Source organism: Sus scrofa, chromosome X (assembly GCF_054392235.1).
Source record: "Sus scrofa isolate SSC_HxYL_T2T_F1_AM1 chromosome X, Sscrofa_HxYL_maternal_Yorkshire_Landrace_v2.0, whole genome shotgun sequence".
In the NCBI taxonomy this organism is placed as follows: domain Eukaryota; kingdom Metazoa; phylum Chordata; class Mammalia; order Artiodactyla; family Suidae; genus Sus; species Sus scrofa.
The window spans coordinates 133,502,405-133,522,105 of NC_139401.1; the positions used below are offsets into that span (position 1 = coordinate 133,502,405).

General features: G+C 48.6%; 1 protein-coding gene and 2 non-coding genes across 7 annotated transcripts; all 3 read right to left on the reverse strand.

The window, feature by feature from the left end:
- Window positions 1-1,033: 1,033 nt before the first annotated feature.
- Window positions 1,034-18,604, reverse strand: GABRE (gamma-aminobutyric acid type A receptor subunit epsilon). 5 transcript variants are annotated; one of them, XR_014835360.1, is made up of 9 exons: window positions 18,498-18,604; window positions 14,274-14,494; window positions 13,788-13,855; window positions 9,520-9,740; window positions 8,729-8,811; window positions 7,271-7,408; window positions 3,482-6,575; window positions 3,165-3,364; window positions 1,034-2,887 (listed from the first exon to the last, which is right to left on the reverse strand). XR_014835360.1 is itself a non-coding variant. In XM_085007863.1 (9 exons), exons 1-8 carry the CDS (start codon window positions 18,551-18,553, stop codon window positions 3,159-3,161), a joined length of 1,068 nt encoding a protein of 355 aa, XP_084863989.1. In that variant the 5' UTR covers window positions 18,554-18,604; the 3' UTR covers window positions 1,034-2,887; window positions 3,154-3,158. The 5 variants fall into 5 exon arrangements, 4 of the variants coding, with proteins under 4 accessions (XP_084863989.1, XP_003135510.1, XP_013841940.1 ...); XM_085007863.1 differs by having other exon boundaries at window positions 3,154-3,286; window positions 3,482-3,634; XM_003135462.4 differs by having other exon boundaries at window positions 3,482-3,634.
- MIR224 (microRNA mir-224) lies at window positions 6,012-6,092 on the reverse strand. The gene has a single exon (NR_038488.1). It is a non-coding gene; the product is annotated as a microRNA mir-224 (primary transcript).
- Window positions 7,065-7,144, reverse strand: MIR452 (microRNA mir-452). The gene has a single exon (NR_128435.1). It is a non-coding gene; the product is annotated as a microRNA mir-452 (primary transcript).
- Window positions 18,605-19,701: the final 1,097 nt, after the last annotated feature.

The following is a 19,701-nucleotide window of genomic DNA, read 5'->3' on the forward strand; positions in this document are numbered from 1 at the left end:
AATCAGTTGTTATCTGTATTTTGTAATTGAAATGCTTAAATCATGAATTTTTCTTCGTGTGGTGTGCTGTTATGCATCCTATGCATTTAAAAACATATGTAGTTTTTTCTTCATTAATTTAATCTTTTGATATTATGCATCCAATTATGGTTTCAATTTCATTTTTAAAGAATTGTTTACCTGAGCTTCTTAAATTTTACAAATGGTAGGAATTTTATGTTTTTAGCTTTATCATGTTGTGATTAAAGAATCAGGTTTGCACTATTTGTTTCAAAATGCTTTTAAGTGAGTGCTCACAAATTTGCATGTCTCCCTTGCTCAGGAGCCAGGCTACCTTTTCCCCTGCCCCCCATCTCTTCCTAATATCAGTAAAAGCAAGGAAATATTTTCCTTGTTCTAAACTGTTACTTGTAATGTGTCATGGGTTACATTATCAGCAAATATACAGTAAAGGCATGTGGATTTCTTATAGGGTAAGTGTTTGAGCATCATTTCAAGAACTTTATGACAGAACTGTTGGCTATTCAGATGTCATTTTGTTTCCTCCTTGGTCCTTATTACTGTTTCTGAGTTCCCTTAAGAGTTGGATGTGTCAGAGGATGCCACATCCAACACTTCCCAATATACCTTTAGAAACTTCGTTGGAAGGTTGACCAACCAAGATCTCCAGGCTTGTTCTAAGAATGTCTACTTGTCACACATGGTGGTGGTGGGGATGGATGTTCTGAGCCTGATGGTCTTCAGGAAACTTCTAGCTGGCTAGATGAAGCTCGAATGATGGACAAAGCAAAAGGGACATGGAAGGGCAAGAGGCACAGGAACAAGTAAGGGAATCAGTTAAAGGGGGCCACCTACTTGGTCACTGTCTTCCCTTCAGTTCTCCACTGAGAGAAGAGCACACAGTGTGTGTCTGGTAGGTCTGGGAGTCATGGATGGGAGAGGGTAGCAGACTAAGGTTTGGGTCATTGTCTTAAGATTTAAAACCCGAGCTGCGAACGAATCTGAACGCTCAAGAAATCAGCCAATACCTTCATACTTTGCTGATATCTTTATTGATATATTTCCCCTTTTCAGGTGATGGTGACAAAAGCAGATGGATCCCCACCCTACCCACCCTCCCCAATAAAATACAGACACAGATTTCATTCAGCATATATAAGCATTGGGGCGTGTTCAAATTTACCTCACTGGGTTACCAGAGCCAGGAGAGGTTAGATCTTAGGGGCAGTCTGAGCACCTGAGGCCCAGGAATTGAGCAGACCAATGCTGAAAAGAGGCTGCCACTCTGGGCCCTGCCACTGGGGTGCCAGCAGAGGCTAAAGAATCGAATCATGGTGACCAGAGCTGCCTAGCCCTGTCATGTGATCTAGAAGGTGACAGTGGGCTCCTGGGTAGTTTCCAGTGAGATCCACAGTCCCATAGAAATCTGTGCCTCAGGGTTCTCATCTGCAAAATGGGGATAAGAATCCTGCCCTGTATATATTACAAGGCTATGAGGCTCAAAATAGAAATAATTTGTCAAAAGTTCTTTTGCAAAAGGTAAAGTGCTGTACAAATTTAAGGGAATTCAATTGATTGATTGTGATTGTCAGAGTGCCCCAGGGATAAGAGTGGACCAGCTCATGGGTCCAGGGGCCAAGGTCGTGGCAGAATTCCTATGCTGTGCCCTAGGTGGGCATCAATCAACGTGGGTAATGCCCACTGCAAAGCAGAGTTCCCTTAGTTTCTTGGCCCCGGGAAGTCACCATGGCCTAGCACCTGGGTTGGGGCTAGGAAAGTCACTGGGGAAGTTACAGAAAGAGTCACAGGGGTCAAGGAGGAGGAAGAAGGTGGCATACAAAGCAGGGGGTAATTACTATTATCACACACAAAAATAGATACCCACTGGATGCAAGGCATTGAATTGTAGTGCAGATGAGGAATGAAGGCCAGCGGGGAGGGGAGAGGGAGGTGTCACAGCAGCAGAGGGAGGGATACAGTCCTAAAGAGGCTCAACTGCTGGCTCCCCTCCTCCTAAAGGGTCATGCCAATGGCTATCAATCTGCAGGGGAAGGGAGGGCAGGGAGACAGACTCAAGACTATAATAATCCGGCTTGCTGGTCTGTGCACTTTGAGGCTGAGGCCAGAGCTGGGCCTGGAGCATCGCAAAGGCAGTACTGGGTTTCTGGAAAAAGGCAGTGGGTGTCAGCCCTTTAGGGAGATAGCTAATCCATTCACACATGGACACTGTCTTAGGGAGCTGGTCACTGAGACCTACATTTTTAAGCCTGAGCATCATCAATGCCCCTTGAGGAATAGAGAGGTGGGCAATTTTACTCAAAATGGGCTGCCAAGGAGATTCAGTGGATGGGCCAGGTGGGGGAGGGGACCAGCCAAGTCCAGTTCCCTGCAGGTTCATATTTGGGGAAGGAGAAGGAAAGACACTCTCCAGCTGCTCCAGCTGCTGCTGCTGCTTTCCCCCAACTCCCTTGGCAAAAAATGTGGGACCTCCTGGGGAACTGGGGAGGCTGCCCCACAGGGTGCCAGCTGGCACCTACAGGTTAAGGCAAACAAGCCAGTAGAGCACATTGAAGAAGAAGAAAGTGACAGGGAAAATAACTCGCGAGTAGTTATCCAGGCGGTAGACATGGATGAAGAGGCGGCCCTGCTGCCAGCTGCTACCATCACAACCAGGGACCATGCAGCAATACCTCCTGCACCACCTGCAGCAGCCGCCAGGGCTAGAGGCTCTGCTTGGCCTCACAGCCTGGCGGGCTGGGCAAGATGGTCCCTCGTCCTCTTCATCACTCTCCTCCTCCTCTTCCTCCTCAGAGTCCTCAATGTCGCACACGAAAGATTCAGGATCTGGGATGCGGGGAGGGGTGGGGGCACGCACATGGATACGAGGCTGAAACAAAGAAGGAGAGAAGTCCAAGTTGGAACAAGTTAAGGTAAGATGAACCAAGCCTAGGTGCTGCTCAGGATTTCCTGGAGATTCTGTCCTTAGCACAGCATTTCCTGCCCCCTCTCCCCACCCCCAAATTCCTACCATCACATCCAGAAGTGTATCCAACTCCCCCCCAAAGCCTTAGGTTACCCCCATCACTTGGTGAGCTGGCCAACCATGTGTCATAAGTCCTAGTGCCCTCCAAAGCCTGGCCACCACTCCCATACCCAAGTCATACATGGCGAAGTTTTGGAGAACCACGGGGGTGCGTCCGGTTGTAGGTCAGGAAGTTGAGCACGGCAAACTCCATTAGAGCGCAGAAGCAGAAGACGAAGCAGATAGCAATATAGAAATCCAAGGCTGTAATATAGGAGACACGTGGGAAATTCTTCCGGGAAAAGGTGCCCAGTGTGGTCATGGTGAGTACAGAAGTGATCCCTGTGAAAGCACAGGAGTGGAGGTGGGCTGAGCTAACAGATCCATACCTTCCACTTCTGCAAGGACCCTTGAGAAGGCGGTTCCAGGCCTCATGGGTATGTCCACTTTACCACTTACCTAAAGAAGTCCTGGCGGGAGCAGAGTCTTTCTTGAGCCAAAAGGAAATCCAGGAGATCATCGTGGTCACAGAAGAAGGAACATAGTTTTGAAAGGCCACAAAGCCGAACCGCCTACTCACATTGAAGAAAAGCGTCATGACCATGAAATCACCTGGAAGATAAGGAAAAAAAAACCCACTTCATTACAGCACTGCCAGGAGGGCCTCCTACATGTAGGACACACATAGGGGTCCCGTTGTTCAGCTCATAGGGTGCCCACCACAGTCATAGGATAGAGGCATATTCATCCAATGCCACACACAGAGGATCAGAAGAAGCCCAGAGAGAAGACTCACCACAATACCCATGGTCAGTTAAGAGCTAAGCCAGGGCTAGAACCTTAATAGCTTCTTTTTCAGTTCACTGTTTTATGCCCCAGGTCCATCTTTCCGGGGTGGGGGGCAGAACAGTCAAATGAAAGTGATAAAAGCAGTTAGTCCTCTAGATACCCGGACCACACAGCTAATGTCTACATGCCTGACTGAGGCCTCTATGTCCACTGAGGGGCCATATCTAGAATGGAGAATCACAGTCTTATCCATGCATTGCTCTGTAATCTGACACTGAAGGCCCACTGTGATCTGGCTGCAACTGATAAGATGAATGTTTCAACAAAACAGAAGAACTAGCTGTAAGTGAAAAATTCAATCAGCCCTCTAGATGTCAGGTCTGCAGAGTATATACATCCACAAGGCAGACCGAGGTCTTTGCACTCATTGGGTAGCATGTTCTTGATGCTGGCGCTCAGCCTAGATAGTGATGGCTCCTATCGGACCTGATGACAACCTCTATCTCCAGTTGGCATATTCTATTCTACCCTTTATGCTGTCTTAATTGTGATATATTCATCCCAATCACTCTGCAGGCTCGTCATGACTCCATGGATTTGGGAGGCTTTTCTGGGCCCAGAACATCCCTTTTCACTCTCAACATCATGATGGATTTATAATAGTTCAACCTCTGCTTCCTTAGTGAAGCTAAGCTCCAACTCTCCACCTCAGTGATGCTTTAGAATTCTTTGGCCTTGAATTAGGTGGGCCCTGTGGCTGTGTTCATTCCCATCCCAACCCAGCACAGTCTGGAACCTAACAGATGCTCAGCAATTCATCCTGTTGCCTAGCAAAAGCTTTGTAAAGCAGACCAGAACACCAACCTGTCCATGTGTCCTCTTATTTTAGAAAAGAGATCACCTGCCCAGCAGGTCTGCGTATATTAGAACTGAATGAGAAGAGCAGCCTTTCCTACTCACCTTTGTAGCACTGACACTCAAGGGGCAAGACTTCTTTGAATCTTCTGGAAAAAGGCAAGGAAGTGGCCTGGGGTCAGTTGAATACCTGTGTCCAGAATAGTAGCTTTGCAGACAGAATTCCTCCTCCAGGGCTGCGGCGGGGACCACTCACACTTGTCCGTTAGCCACAAGGTATTTATCAAGTTCCTACCTCCCTTATCCTGCTGGGGTGTTGCATACAATTCAAGATGGCCCTACTCAGCTACAACCAGTCCCTGAAAAATTTTTCCAAGTTTATATACTCTTGCTGCAATAAGACTTATTATCCTATTGACTTTGTCCATTTTGATTTTATTTATGCCAGCAAAGAAGAACCCTCTCTACTTGTCAAGAGATGGAAAGGTATCTTTGAAGGGTGAATGAAGGATACTAACACATGCTTTCTTATTCCCGAGGAATGGACAAGCATGGGTAAGGGAAAAAAGATATCTGGAGTTGAGGAGCCAAAGAGAGGGAGAGAAAGCTAAAGATGCTTTCTGCTCTTATCGGCTTTATCCAGACCACAGTTGGTCACTGCACTGTCAGAGGGACATAACCAAAAAGACTGTGTCCGGACGACTGGGGCTAGAAGGATAAGTGGAGCCAAAGCTCTGAAGAACAAGGGGAGGAAAAGGAACCACGGCTGTATGGTCTATAAAGGAACATGACCCAGGGCTGGAGCCATAATACTGATACTTTGATCTTGATCCTGTGGAAGACTGACTAGACTTGGTAAGCTTGGTAGTTCTAGGGGAAAAGAAATAAGTCTAATGGTTAGAAGTGGCAGAGACTCCAATTTCAGATGAATAGGGGGAGTTTTCTGATGGCCGGAGATTCTAGTCATGGGTAAGATTCTATTGAAGGCTCAAGAGCCAACTGTGTAAGACGACTCACTCACCGGGGGCAAGGCTGGACTCTCTGAAAGCCTCCCGAAGCAGAGATTCTCCACTTGAAGGTGCAAGGCGGCTAGAGTAGCAAGTTACCCTCTGCATTCTGAACCCTTGGGAGCTGAGTACATAAATCTGCTCTGGGGGCTGACTGAAAGGGTTTGGGACCAGTCCCAAAGATAACTCTGAGACTGAAGAAACCATAGCTCAAGATCAATTCATGCCTAGCAGAAGAGAAAGAAGTCTTCCTCCTTTCTTCTCAAGAACCCTCCTCTCTTCCAAGGAGCACTTGTGCCTTACCTACTGTCATTGTTCTGGTGATGATGCTGGCTCTGGGGCTTTGTAGTCACTAGGGCACCATTTTGAAACAATGCAAAACCTTCTACTAAACGGAACCACTAGTGACTTGAAAGCCCCTGGGCTTTGTCTCATCTGCCACTTCTGATGATGGGTCCCCACCTGTCTGGGGAAACTGAGGTGCAGAAAGGCAAGAGGCAGGCCAATGGTTAGCTGGCAGAAGAGCAAGGATCCCAAGTCCAAGGTAGTAAAACTGCTTACCCAGAGGCCTCAAGAAAAAGGAAAGCATTCATAAAGCAGCCCTCTGCCCCTGCCTAGTACTGTGTAAGCAAAGCTCTAGCCAGATGAGCATGAGCTATCCCTCAACCAGTGACCAACTCAACAAGTGAAGCAAAAGCAGATTTTCTGCCTAGCCGCATGGAAGCAAAGCAAGATGCCTCCAGTGGCAAATGGCTGCTTGCGTGACTGGTTCCATCTGCATTCTGGAAACGATGAGGGCAGTGCCACCACTGCCCTAACTTGGTCAGTATGTGTGAAGAGAATTTCCAAGGCTGCTCTGGGAGCGACTCTAGGGAGGTCCCTTGGCTTCTTATTCATATCACCTAGGAACATAAGTAAAGACACTCACACCTAATTGGGAGATGAAGTTTAAGAAACCCAGGGCCCTTCCCTTTCGTCCTTGTTAAGGAGAAGGTCAGAAAACCAATGATCACCATGTCCAGGTTGAAGCCACCATGAAGCCTTTGACAGGAATCTCTGCATGGTCAGAGCTTCTCCTTTAAAATAAATGTTGAAACAGCAGCCATTGCAGCTGCTGAAACTTCCCTTCCACCATCCCAGTCCTCGACTAGCTGGCATTAGGACTCTAGCCTCCACCTCCCGGTAGGATGGACTTTGAATCCTACTCAACTAGAATCCCTTGGCTCGGTTCTGGGTTTGGAGAATACACATGACCTTCATTTCCCAAAGTCATACAAGTAGGTCAGTTGTAACAAAGACATTGAAACCGAAGGGTCTGCAGGACAAAGTTAGTTGCAAATTCTTATAGCAATAAAACTTTATTTACTTACCTACACTGTCTGGGGCTTGGCTAAGCACTTACTTCTTTGCAGTTGAGACTGAGATGTAGTTACAAAGTCTCAGTTTCCTCTGCAAACAGTTGTAAGTGCTTAGCATATACAAGACAGGAGCCATGTTATACAATATTTTCATGTAATGAAATATATAGCATTTGTATATATGTATGGCCACCTCCAGTCATGCCTACCACCCTCCTCTGGCACAAAGGTGCACTTACCAGCTAGGGTTGCGATAGTTTCAGTTGAGTTGCTCACTCCTGTAAAATCAAACTGGAAGAGCTTCCAGGAATTATTCTCATTGATTTCAAGCGTGAAATTGTCCCACTTGTAGATGATATCACTCACAGGATAGGAAACTGTAAGGCAACGTGGGAAGGAGGGTCACACAAGACTGGGAAGCCCACCTGAGGTCTCTACCAGCGTGGTGTCTGGGAAATGCCTTGAAGTCCTGACTCTGGCCTCACCAGCTGCGGGACCTTACCTCTCTTACCTCATTGTTGAAGTTCATTCAACAGGTGCATTTACTAAGCACTCCTCAGTACCAGGCCCTGTGCTGGAAATACAGAGATGAGCCAAGGCACAAGCCCTGCCCTCAAGCATTCACATTTTATTGAGTAAGACAGAGTAAACAGCTGTAATTGCTTGAATTCCTCTGAGAAACCTCTGCCCATGGGACAGTGGGGAAACGAAGGAGGGAAAGATCAGTTGGGGACACACCCAGAGGAGTCCATAGAGTCTCTGTATGGATGAGGCTGAAGGGGTGAGGAGGGTGTTCAATGGACAGAAAGGTGAAAATACCTGTTGTATTATGGAAATGCTAAAAGTCCAGGATGGCTAGCTCACAGAGGTCAGATGAGGTATGTAGGCGTGCATAGCAGGGACATGAAGGGCCTTGAGAGTTAGCCTAAGGATTTTGGAATTGATCCATGAGAGTTCAGGAAGAATTTGAAATTAAGAAGTGGCCCAGTCCAGATGATGTTTCAGCTAGATCACTCTAGTTCTCATATGACGATGGCTATTGACAGGGAGACCGGTTACAGGAGGCCAGTGCAGTAACCCAGGCACAATAAAATGAACAAAGGCAGGAGTCAAAGCTGTGGCAGTGAGAATGTAGAGAAACAGACAGCATCAACAGAGATTCAGGAGGGAACACCAACAGCATGTTGATTGATTAGATGTGGGAGGAGAAGGAGAAAGAAGCATCAAAGGTCTTGGCTTGGTCAGCTGAGTGGATGATGGTGCTTTTCAATGAGACGAATGCAACATAGAAGCAACATATTTGTTTTGAGGGTAGAGGTTGGGAGGAGACCAGGTACTTAGTTTTAGACATGGTCAGCTTCAAGGTGAAGATGTTATAAAAGTTCAAGTGGAAGATGACAAAGACCTAAACCAAGGTAGTGACGGTGGAAATGGAGAACATACTTGAGAGACACTTCAGAGGTGGGTGACTGACTTGAGATGGGGTGGAAAGGAGAGGGAGGAACCTAATGTGTGGCCCAGATTAAGCAACACAGTATTGTCAGGAGGAGTGGAGATGAGGATGGATGGCAGGCCCTGGACAACCTTGGCATTGTCTTAGGGGGGAAGCAGAAGCAGAAAAATGTAAAGGGCAAGGATAAGAAAAAGAAGGGGCCCAGCATGACTCTGGGGACCCAGAAACCTAAGAAGGTACTCACAGCTAGAGAAAGACAGAGGGCAAGAGTGAGAATCCATTGGAAATTTGACCATGTGGAGTGAGCATCCAGCATCAATGGTCATCCTGGAAGGGAGAAAGGAGCCTCATTAGGCTGGCCCTGAGCACTTATGTATCCACCCATCTGGGCCTGGGGACCACCACCACCGAGTGGCAACAGTGGGATTTGAGATAAAGAGCTCAAAGGAGGGACAAAAAGAGAGGAAGAACAGCTTGGAATCATCTGGCTACTCTGGTCTCCATCATCAGAGAAACAGATGGACCAACTTAAATGGGCTTTTGTTTCTTGTCCATCCCAGTTTCAAGGACCTGCCAACACTTTCCCACTCTATCACGTCCTTGCCCCCATACCACCCATATACAACCTTTCCCCATCAGACCTTCAAGTCTTAGGTATCTTTCCGACTGCTGTGTTGCTGCTCTACAAGGACAATTCCACCACCGTGGACAAGTCTTTACATCCATTGCCCACTTGGGGTGGAACTGTCCAGGCAATGCAGTCATGCTGGTACATTCTAGTAGGGGGAGCTCTGGACTTGGAGCCAAGTAACTAGGTCTCAGCCCCAGCTGCACCACCCACTTGGTGTGTGGCCTTAAGCAATATCTTTCTATTTTGAGGCCTTAGTGTCTGTGTCTGTAAGCTAGGGGATTGAGCTCATGGCCTAGGAAAGGTGGAAGGGCCCTTGGAAATATCATTCTAGATGAAACTTTTGGTAAAAATTCTCAGAAGGGGAAGAAGAGACCCAAGAGGTGGTACTCTGGAGGCCCACGTACCTGATTGTGTACAACACCTTGCCGTCCTTGTAGATGCGGACCATCTGATTGGGCATGGTGATCGAGTGTTCCTGGGTCCTCTTGGAATTTCGAAAAAAGGTGTCTGGGACCCATAACAGGCTCACCAGGTTGCCATTCAGAACAAAGCTCTCAAAGCTGCCGTTGTAACGAAGACGCTCGTCATACCAAGTCTGGTAGAAGGTGATGTCAATGGTGTATTCCTGACGGGAAGGATGGAAAAGCATATTTGGGGCTGTGCAGACAAAAAACATTCCCATGGGCCTAAAACAGATAGGAGCCCACTTGGGTTTGCCCAGAGAAAAATAACATTAGTTTGGCTGTAGGAGTTTTTAGGTACACCTCCCCCCCCCCCAAAAAAATGCCCAAATGGATAACAATCTGGGAAGACACATTTCACATAGAAACAGGCTGTGGTGGCCTAACTGCATGGGTTCATCACATCACTACCCCCTCGTAGGACTGTGGTGCTACTGCGGCCAGGTCAATACCCTCTCAGCCCCACATTTCCAGGGCAAATCAAATATCTCAGGTCAAAATCATTCTGAACATTTACAAATAGACACACCTTGGATTGTATACAGTGCAGCTGCCCCTTTCTGTTTTAATGTGGGGAGCACACACGTTAATTGTTAATGAACCCATGATTATTTGGCCTCTAGATACTGTCTATCCCCTAAACTGGCTGTTAAACATCAAAAAAAAAAAAAAAAACTAGGCCAAGGTTGCGACACTGAGGATCAGACAGAAAGGGGCCTATTTGAAGTCAAACAAATAGTGGCTGGCAGCATGTTGGCTCTGATGTGATGATAGAGCACCGCTGCCATGGCCTTGCCCTGGGGTGATCTTCACCCATCTTCCTCTCTGGTGTTTACTTTACTTGCACCTATAATCCTTTTGGGTACCAAGGTCCAGGTTTCCTTTGCAGGACCCCCAGGCCTTTCGCCCAAGGTATCCTGCATCACACAATCAACACCAACCAGAAAACCCCAACCTGAGAGGCCCGTGGCGTCCTCAGGGTGGGGTGGGGATCAAGACAAACCCTGCTTGCCTCCAAGAATGTTTCCTCAAGGCGTTCAGGGAATCACACAGAAAAAACTCCCCAGCCCTGCCCAGCCACACCAGGATTCCCAAGTGGCCTTCAGAGTGGCTCTATAGTCCCAAGTGGCTGGCAATTCCAAAGCCTAGGTCGGGATGTTTCAAATGGCCATTTAATTTCTATTTAACAAGATTCCAATCGTAAATTCCGTACACATCAACTGATAAGTAACAGTTTGATTCTCCTCCAGTTTGACAAAGACACCTGGGATGTGCATCTCTTTTAGCTCAGCTAAAACTCTAGAAATCTGATGGCAAGGAATTGGCTTAATGAGAATCTCTTGCAATAACTGCCACGGGAGAGGGCGGGGTGGGGAAGCAGACTTAGGAATGGGCAGTCATTCCCAGACTGGTCACTGCCTTTGAAGCTCAGGACAGGCATTTCAAAAGTTTAGGCAGGTGCCTGGTAGAAATCCCCAGCCTGTGGTTCGGTTTTCTCTCCCTGCAGACAACACTGTGCTCTACACAACCTCTGACTGACCACCACACCCACTGTGTAGCACAACACTGGGACTCACAACCTCACTGAGAAGTTCAGTTGCCTCCAATATAGAACGAGCATCCCAGTAGCAGCTTTGTCTGCCACATGGGCTGCCACATGGGCTGCCACCAAGATCCGAGGAGACTTGTTCACTGGTAAGTGCTGGGGTTGCATGAGAAAAGCATGCACCCTCTCCTCACCAAGCCCTACAGTATCAGCAGACTCTACAGTATCAGCAGACAAAAGTCGGCTGGACAAGGACTGGACTTCCCATAGCTTTAAAGAACTACTGGGAACTAGGTAGAAGGGCAGACTTCTCCAAGAAATTTCATACCACATGTGTATTTGGCATCTTCTAAAGGCACTTGGCCCAGGCTAATGCATCACTTCGCTGGCCAAAGAAAATCCAGTTGTTGGCTCCTCTTTGAACCAGTTCTGTGTTGCATGCCAGGTTCAGTGACTTCTGGGTTATTAAACTCTATCCCTCTGGTTTGTCAGATATCAGCACTTCAGGTGAGACCAGTGCTGCCAAAATAAAGAGCCAGGATATTGTAGCCACAGATTTTTTTTTGCCAAGCCTGTGGCATTTGGAAGTTCCTACTAGGCACTGAACCCATGCCACAGCTGTAACCAGACCCACAGCAGTGACAATGTCAGATCCTTAACCCAATGAGCCACCAGGGAACTCCCATGACAGATTTTTCCATTATTCTTCAGGCCACTTTCTCTATCCCCACACCAATGATCTGAAAGGTCCATTTCCTATTAAGAGTGAACAGTGGCCATGCATGATAGTGGGATAAGACCTCAACCTCTAGCTCTGGCTCAGAACCCAGTATTTCTTAGTTTATCAACAATTTTCATCAAACCGATTGCTAAATTCATACTTATGTAGTGGTAAGCACATGATAACAGCAAAAAGTAAATCTGGCATCAAGGGAAAAGGAAAAAACGGCTTTAAAATGTCAACAGAAATACAAAAAGATCTGTCTGTTCTCAAGTTTCTCTTGTTATTTCCCAAAGGTTTTGGCTTCCATCTTGAGCACCTTTTCTCATGCTCTGCTCACTCTGAGGGAAGCCAGCTGCCACACTGTGAGCTATCCTGTGGGGAGGTTCATGTGGCAAGGACTTTGGAAGGCCTACAGACAGCAGCCAGAGAAGAACTGATCCCTGCCAACAACCAACAACCATGTGAAAACTTGGAAGTGGATGTTCCTTTCCTTAGGTCTTCAGATGAGATCCCATATCCCCAAGTGACACCTTAACCGCAGCCTTGTGAGACCCTGAAACACAGGACCCAGGTGAGTCACACCTGGATTCCTAACCCCCACAAGCTGATACTTAATAAATACTGTTTTAAGACACTGTTTTGGGGTCATTTTTTGGCAAAGCCCTACATAAGTACATTGGCCCTCAATAATCATGCAGCCAAACAAAGCTATGGAAATACCTTCATCTTCCACAAATGTTTACTTACCTCAAGTGTCTATTTGCAAGTACCATCTCAGACCCTAGACTCTGAGCTCACCCAATCACATGGTGCTGGTTGGGTACCAGCGTGTATGCTAAAACTCTGTCTGACCTGAGCTGGGTCAAGGCTATGGCTGTGACGGTGCTGGTTACCACAGCCTTCCTCATTATCAGGCTCTGCAGATGAAAGTGACATTTGCAGAACATCTTTTATAATCCATTTGCTCAGCTAACACATACTGAATCCTTGACATCAAGGGACCCATAGTGGAGAGAGCAAGGCAGAGAGTGTACATAATTGCAGTACAATGAGGTAGGGAAAATCAGGTAAACATCTATGACAGAAGCTAGAAAGAAGTGCGAGCCAAAGACAAGAGTGGACCATGAGTAAGCAGGGAGCAATTAATAGCTGGAGAGGTCAGGGAAGATGCCATGAAAGAGATGTCAATTGAGCTAGATCCTGAGATAAGGTAGAAAATTGGAGCGATGCCATCCCAAATTGGAAAGAGCTTGAACAAAGGCTTAGCAGTACAAGAAAGTCTGAGAACACCCATACACCAGGTGACTAGCACACGTGGTCTCTAAAGGAGTGACAAGAAATAAAACTAGGGCCTTGGGTTGGCTATAGCCATGGAGAACCATGACTGCTAGAGTGTGGGGTTGAACTTCATGCTTTAAGCAGGGTCAGGACTGCGGGAGGCACAGCACTCAGGAGGCAGAGACCTTGTATTCTGTGCCTGTGAAGTGGAAGATAATGAAGGCTAACTGGGGACCATTGCTGACACTAGGATGATAGCAGGAGAAAAGGAGACAAGCCACTAGGGCAAAATTAGAAAAACAGTCCTAGAGCAAGAGTTGGTAACTATAGGCTTAAGTCCATACAAATCATTGTCAGAAGAAAAGAGTCATTCCACCGTGTTGTTTCAAGTTGCTTTATTATTTTTATTTTGAATGAAAGACTGAAAGATAGAGTCAGGATTCCGAAGGTTTTCTTCTTCTGCCAGCAAGAGACTTATCCCTTTCAGCCTCCTCCCCAAGTCAGTGTTGGTTAAAATCTCTCCCCCATCCCCCCCAAACTCTTGTGAACAGACATTCAGCAAAACAAACAAACAAACAAACAAACAAAAAAACAAGTATGTGAAAGGCCTCAGAGGTCAGCTCCCGAGGTTAGAAGATACTATAATTAAAGCTCAGTACTTACCATGTCCAGGATAGAGATAGGCCCCAGGGTGTTGACGGAGAGCTCAACAGTGACCACAGTGGGCCTCTCTATAAAGAAAGCAGAAATGGCAGTGGTGAGTGTCAAAGAGAAGCATGGGGCGGGGAGGGGGTGTGTGGTCAGGGGGTAAGGGCTGGACTACACAGTTTCAACATCCAATACCATTTCTTTATTCTTTCATGGCGAGACCCAATTCACAGACTGTCAAGAGTTGGACATACCTCGAAGGTCAAGCATCTAGTCCAGTCATCTCATTTTATAGTTGGAAAAACTGAAGGTGAGAGAAGGGAAGAGTCTAGACCAAGGTCAGTGGCACTGCCGAGATTAGAGTTGACCTCTCTTACCTGAGAGGTCAGCAACAGCTGTTCCTGCCCACACACGTGGCGCCATCACCCACATTCCAGGCCCACTTCTGCCCTCACCCCTCCTCCCCTCCGGGGCCATGGAGAACTATGTGCTGCTACTCACCTCCAATGCCAGGGCGCAGTTTGTAGTCATAGTTATTCAAGATACTGTCCAGGATGTGAGTGGCTGCTGGCAGTTTGCCAAGCCTATCATAGGTCTCAACAGTGGTGGGCTGTATTTCTTCAGTGGGGAGTTCTGTTTCAGGAGCCTGGGGCTTGGGATCATAGACATCCTCAGCACTGGCGGTGGGTCCCTTCCATGACCCAACATATGGTCCTTCAATACTAGAACAGAGAAAAAGGCAAATGAAGCTCTGGCCTTCACTCTGCAGGGGGCCCAGCTGGTGCCTCTTGGGACAGAAACAAACCCAAATAAGTCTGCAACCCAGGGCCGAAAGAGTGACTGGTAACAGAATATTAAGAGCCTGTAACAGATTATTCTTGGTAATTTCCTCTAAATCTTGCTGCTCTTTGGGAATGTCCCGTGCTATCCTTCTTTTTATGGTAATTATTTTTTTTAAAAAAATACGTAACAAAAACAAGTTTTAGATTTTTTTAAAAAGGATTTTTCAATATATAATGAAGAGGGCATTGGTGTATGAGCTCTGGCCAATCAGCTGCCATTACTAGCCTTGACCTCCAGTCTGCCTGACCAGCACCAGGACCCTGTGGGGAAATTTCGCATTTCTTTGCTTTTGTGATACTTCATTGCATTGGAGTCGGGGGTCAGGGGTGGGGAAGGCTCTAAGCACTGAGAAAACATGGAGACTGTCATCCAGGAGTCCAACCTGAGTGCCACAGCCGTGCACTGCAGCCAAAAAATAATGAAAAGAATTAAACATTTCATAAAATTAAAAAATTTTAAATTAAAAATTTAATTTAATGTTTAAATTAAATTAAAAATTAGAAAAAAACTGAAAGCCATTTGCCAATGTAGAAATCAAGGTCATGCTACCTTTGCTGGGAAGCAGTGAGAAGGGGATACCAGTGGGCTCCTGAGGTTCTGGTCATGTTCTAGTCCCTGATGTGATCATTTTCTGACAGTTTGTCAGTCATGCACGTACAATTTGAGCACATTTCTGTACAGTTTCTAATTCAGTACAAGGTATTTTGAAAAATTAAAATGCTAATGAAAATCTGCAAGTATGTAGACCTTACTTGAATCCTGCTTTTAAAAGGCAAACCATGAAGAACAAAACAAACACAACAAAACAAAAAACATTTATGATACGATAGGGGAGATTTGAACACTGGTAAATTTTTTCAGCATGAATACATTATTCTCAAAATTTTTAGAATAGTGGCAGCAGTGGTATTTTATGATGTCTTTGGAGTCCTTATGATTAGAAATACCTACTAAAATAATTACATATGAGATGATATGATGTCTGAGATTTGCTTTTAAAACAATTGAACTTGGAAATGGAGAGTGGGTGGGATACAGGGAAAATAAGAGTGGCTCTGAGTTGATAGGTAATGAGGCTGTTCCCTCCACTTTTATGTGTCTTTGAAAACACTTACAATTAAAAGCTGTTTAAAAAGCCATCATCAAAATTAATCTGTGACGTTGGTAGGCACAAAAGTGTTTTCCTTTGGGGAGGAGGGTGTACAGGGGAGGGGAGCATGTAGGGGGTGGGGGAGGGACTGGCAATGTTCCATTTCCTGGTCTAGGTGCTGGTTACCTGGGCCTGTTTCCTTTGCGAAAAGCCACTGAGCTCTTCACTCATGATTTCTATACTTCCAGATTTCTCTGTTACGCTTCCAAAATGATTTTATTTATTTTTTTTAAAGAAATCAATCAGACAACTTGCTTCCTCAAAGGAGGGGTTAACGGGGCAGGAGATGTGGCCATGGCCTCTGCTCTGCAGACCAAAGGACTGCCAACTTGAGCGGCAAAATGCCTCTTCCTGCAGTATGCCAGGCTTTTAGAACTGCTTGACTGGCGTACAGATGTGCCAAGTCTATGCCATTTCTCATGTCTGAAGTGGCTAATTCCCATTGTGGGCAAAAGAAAGAACTCGGCTTGGGAAAAGATGTCGTCTTTTCCTGAGGCTTTGCCCCCAGTCCTCTGAAAAGACCATGCCAGCCACTGGTGGAGGGGAGGAGAGAGAACTAGGGGGCTGAGACCCTGCACATGAGTGATTCGGCTGAGGGCATGGGATCAGGACTGGCACTGCCAGCCAGGACCACCCAAGGGCCTGCGATGGCCCCTCCCAGACATCCAAAGCCAACAACAAGAACCCCCGAGTTTGAGAGGTAAACAAACAAGCACAGGCCTGAAGACCATCACCACCGAAGCCTCTCTGCTCCCAGTCTAAGTCTGCAGTGAAAATGACATCAGAGGGTCTTGGGGTTGCTGGGATCCTACAAATCACTTTTGCCAAAAAAAAAAAAAAAAACCATCAAAAAAACCCCATCCTCATCCTGGGATCCTTGGGGTTAAAGGAGCTGCATACCTTTCTCAGCCAGCCATTTAAACCTACTTTCAGGGCTAGAAATAATAAAAATGTGAAAAACACTCATGCCCTGGACTAGTGGGATCTTTCCATGGGGGCTTTTCAGGCACCCCCAATCCCTCTAGATATGATGACGATCCAAGATGGAGCTGAACCTCTGCACCCCCTCCCCCACTGAGGATGCGCATTCAATTGGCTGGGGAGAGGGAAGGGAACATGAGAAGGGCCACTGGATTGGTTATTTTTTCCCTAATCAGCCCTCTTTTTCACCTTACCGATGGAGAAACTGAGTCCCAGATGAGGGAAGGGTTGTGCCCAAATTCATGAGATTGATTTTAAGCTGACCCCGGACTGGAGCGAGGTGGTTCAAGATGGCCCTTGCCAGTACGCCCCACTGCCACCTCCCCAGCTCTTTTCTGACATCACAGGTTGCCATGTTGACAGTGTCAGTTACTGCAGCCCTTCCCCCTGGCTGGAAGGGTAGTTTCCATCACAACAGCCCCTCTTCCCCACTGTTTTCCTCTCTGTTCCCCCTCCCTCCTTCTGCACCCCCAGCCCCTCTTTGACCCTAGCCAGCCACCATGTCAACTCTCCCAACCAATCCAATTCCCATCTGGAGTGATGTATGTGACTGGAAATTCCTAGCACGCATTCAGAAATATTTACCAAGCCCCTGATGAGACAACCCTCCTTCCCAGTGCACCGGTGAGCCAGCAGGGAGCCACACGGCCCCTCCCTTGAGGAGCCAAAGCATTATGGGGGTGGGCAGAGAAGCCATCTTCCCTCTCCCCCTCCCCAAAACAGAAAAGCAAGACAAGCCCAATGACATGGCGTCTTGGAGACTATGCTGCAAAGATCAGGAAGCCTAGGAGTTTGTGCCCAATGGGAAAGCATCTCAAAAATGTGAAGCAGTCATCATCTAACCTCAAAAGCCAGAAATGTAGTGGACAACCTTCCTAGCAAGGTCCCAGGGCCAGAAAAAGGTGTGAGGGAAGCTGGCTGCTCCAGGGAAACCTGCTGCTGGTCTTTAGAAAGGGGGTTGGAACTAAAATGCAGGACCCAAATCACAGAACTAAGGCATTACCATTGCTGGCCTCTGGCTCCAGCCTGCCCAAGACCCAGCAGGGTGTCTGGGGAGGGATAAGGGAGGAAGAGGGAAGCTGGCTGCGGTGGGGGTGGGGCGATGACAGCTGGGGTGCGAACTCTTAGACTAAACCAGGGCTCCTGCCTGGGGCTGGCACCAAGAGGAGAGGCGGGAAGGGAAGTAAAGTCAGAGTTGTGTGGCACAGCGCTTGGTACTCAGGAGGCGCTCGGGAAAAAAAAAAAAAAATTTTTTTTTTGAACAAGAGGATAGATTAGCCAATACTCAAATATTATATGCGCAGTTTCCCTCCCCCTGCCCGCAAGCCTTTCTGGGCGCCACCTTCCCCAAGGCCCCCCAGTCCCCAGAAGCGCGAGCCTGCCGGAGCCGGTTACTCCGCGGGCCGCTCGCCACTTCCCACGAAGGCTCAGAGAGCGAGGGATGCGCTCGTTGCCGGGCACCGCGGTGATTTGGGGAGTGGGAGTCCGGGAAGGTGGGGGGAGGGGACGGGAGCGGCTAGGTGACAGGCGTCCCGCCTTCCTGCCTGGGGGCCTGTTCTAGGGGGAGCGGGGCGGGGGATGGCCGCGCGCGTCGAGGGGCCGCGGGACCAGACTAGACCACGAGAGGGCCAGGGGCGGCGTGGGCGCAGGGCTGGAGGACCACGGGCTGCGGGGGTCTTTGGAGCCGGCCTCGCTCCCCGGGAGAGGGAGCTGGACTCCGAGGGCTCCTGGGTCCCTGGCTGGAGACTCACCTCGACGGGAGGATTACGAACGTGCCCAGGAGGATCAGGAGAACTTTGGTCAACATCGCGGCGGGGACCGGCGCGACCACCTGTGCGGAGGTCGCTGCGCACGGTCTGGCCGCACCGAGCGCGGTGGAGGGTTTTGTTGGGCTCCAACTTTCACTCCTCCCACTCGCTCCGCCCCGTGCCCCCCACCCGGCCCCGCCCCCTGAGCCCCGATGGAAATCTCCGACGACGTGTTTGCTGCGGCTGCAGAGGTGGGGGGGCGGGGAGGGATAGGAGGAAGGAGCCCTGTCGCCAAGGCCCCCCGCCCCCGCCGCCACCACTGCGGCGCAGCCAGACAGCCAGGGGCGGGGGACGTGGGGGAGGGAGGAGGAGGCGAGCCTGCGGTGCGCGGGCCCCAGGCGGGGAATCCGGAGGCCCGCCGCTGCGGTTGGGAGAGAGGCTGCAGACTGGGCCCGGCTGGGGCAAGATGGGGGCCGCTGGTGCGCAGCAGGAGCAAACTGTGGCCGGCCTCAGGCACTTGCCTACCCCCCCCACTACCTGTTGCACCTCCTCACTTTCCCGAGTCCCCTGGCCCCTGAGATCTCCCCCACCCTCACTCCACACCTTCCCTGGCACAGAGGAAAAAGAGACTTGGGAGTCTCCCCAAGAAGCTCTGATCCGAGTTACTACACAGACCAATTTCCCAGGTATTTGGGGAGTGGGGGAGCACCTGCCCACAGAGGACCAGGCCAAAACATTCGCCGGAGGACTTTTCGCTGAACCCAAAGGAAAGGCTGACACAGTGTGGCTCCCAGATGGGTTCAGGGACCACTTGGCCAAGAGGGACCTTGGAAACCCCTCTCCAACACCGGCTGCCCATGCTCTGGAGACTTGGCTCCTGGTGATGCCAGAAGAAGTGAGAAGGTGGTGTCAGTGGGTGGCGGTCAGTGGCTCCATTCAGGGGGGGGCATCTCAAGTCTCAAGCACCCTTGGGTTTCATCCTTCTGGCCTAGACCCTCATGATTCACTTCAGAGGGGAAGGGATTGCAGAGCTTTGCCTGTCAAGCTGATGCCGAGCACTAGCAACATCCTGATGGGTTGCTCTAGAATGTACATCCCAGCTCCCAGGACAGCTCCTTGGAGAGGCCTTGCTGTGCCAGGCCAACCTGATACACCCTCTCCACCACCCAACAGTCATCTCGCCGCTCTGCTTTGTCATCTTCACAGC

Coding starts and splice junctions, on each gene's coding strand:
- GABRE (XM_003135462.4), bottom strand. CDS start 18,553: ATGTTGACCAAAGTTCTCCTGATCCTCCTGGGCACGTTCGTAATCCTC. Junction 9,741..13,787: donor CTATCTCTATCCTGGACATG/GTAAGTACTGAG, acceptor CCTTCCCGTCAG/GAATACACCATTGACATCAC. Junction 8,812..9,519: donor AAGGTGTTGTACACAATCAG/GTACGTGGGCCT, acceptor TCTCCCTTCCAG/GATGACCATTGATGCTGGAT.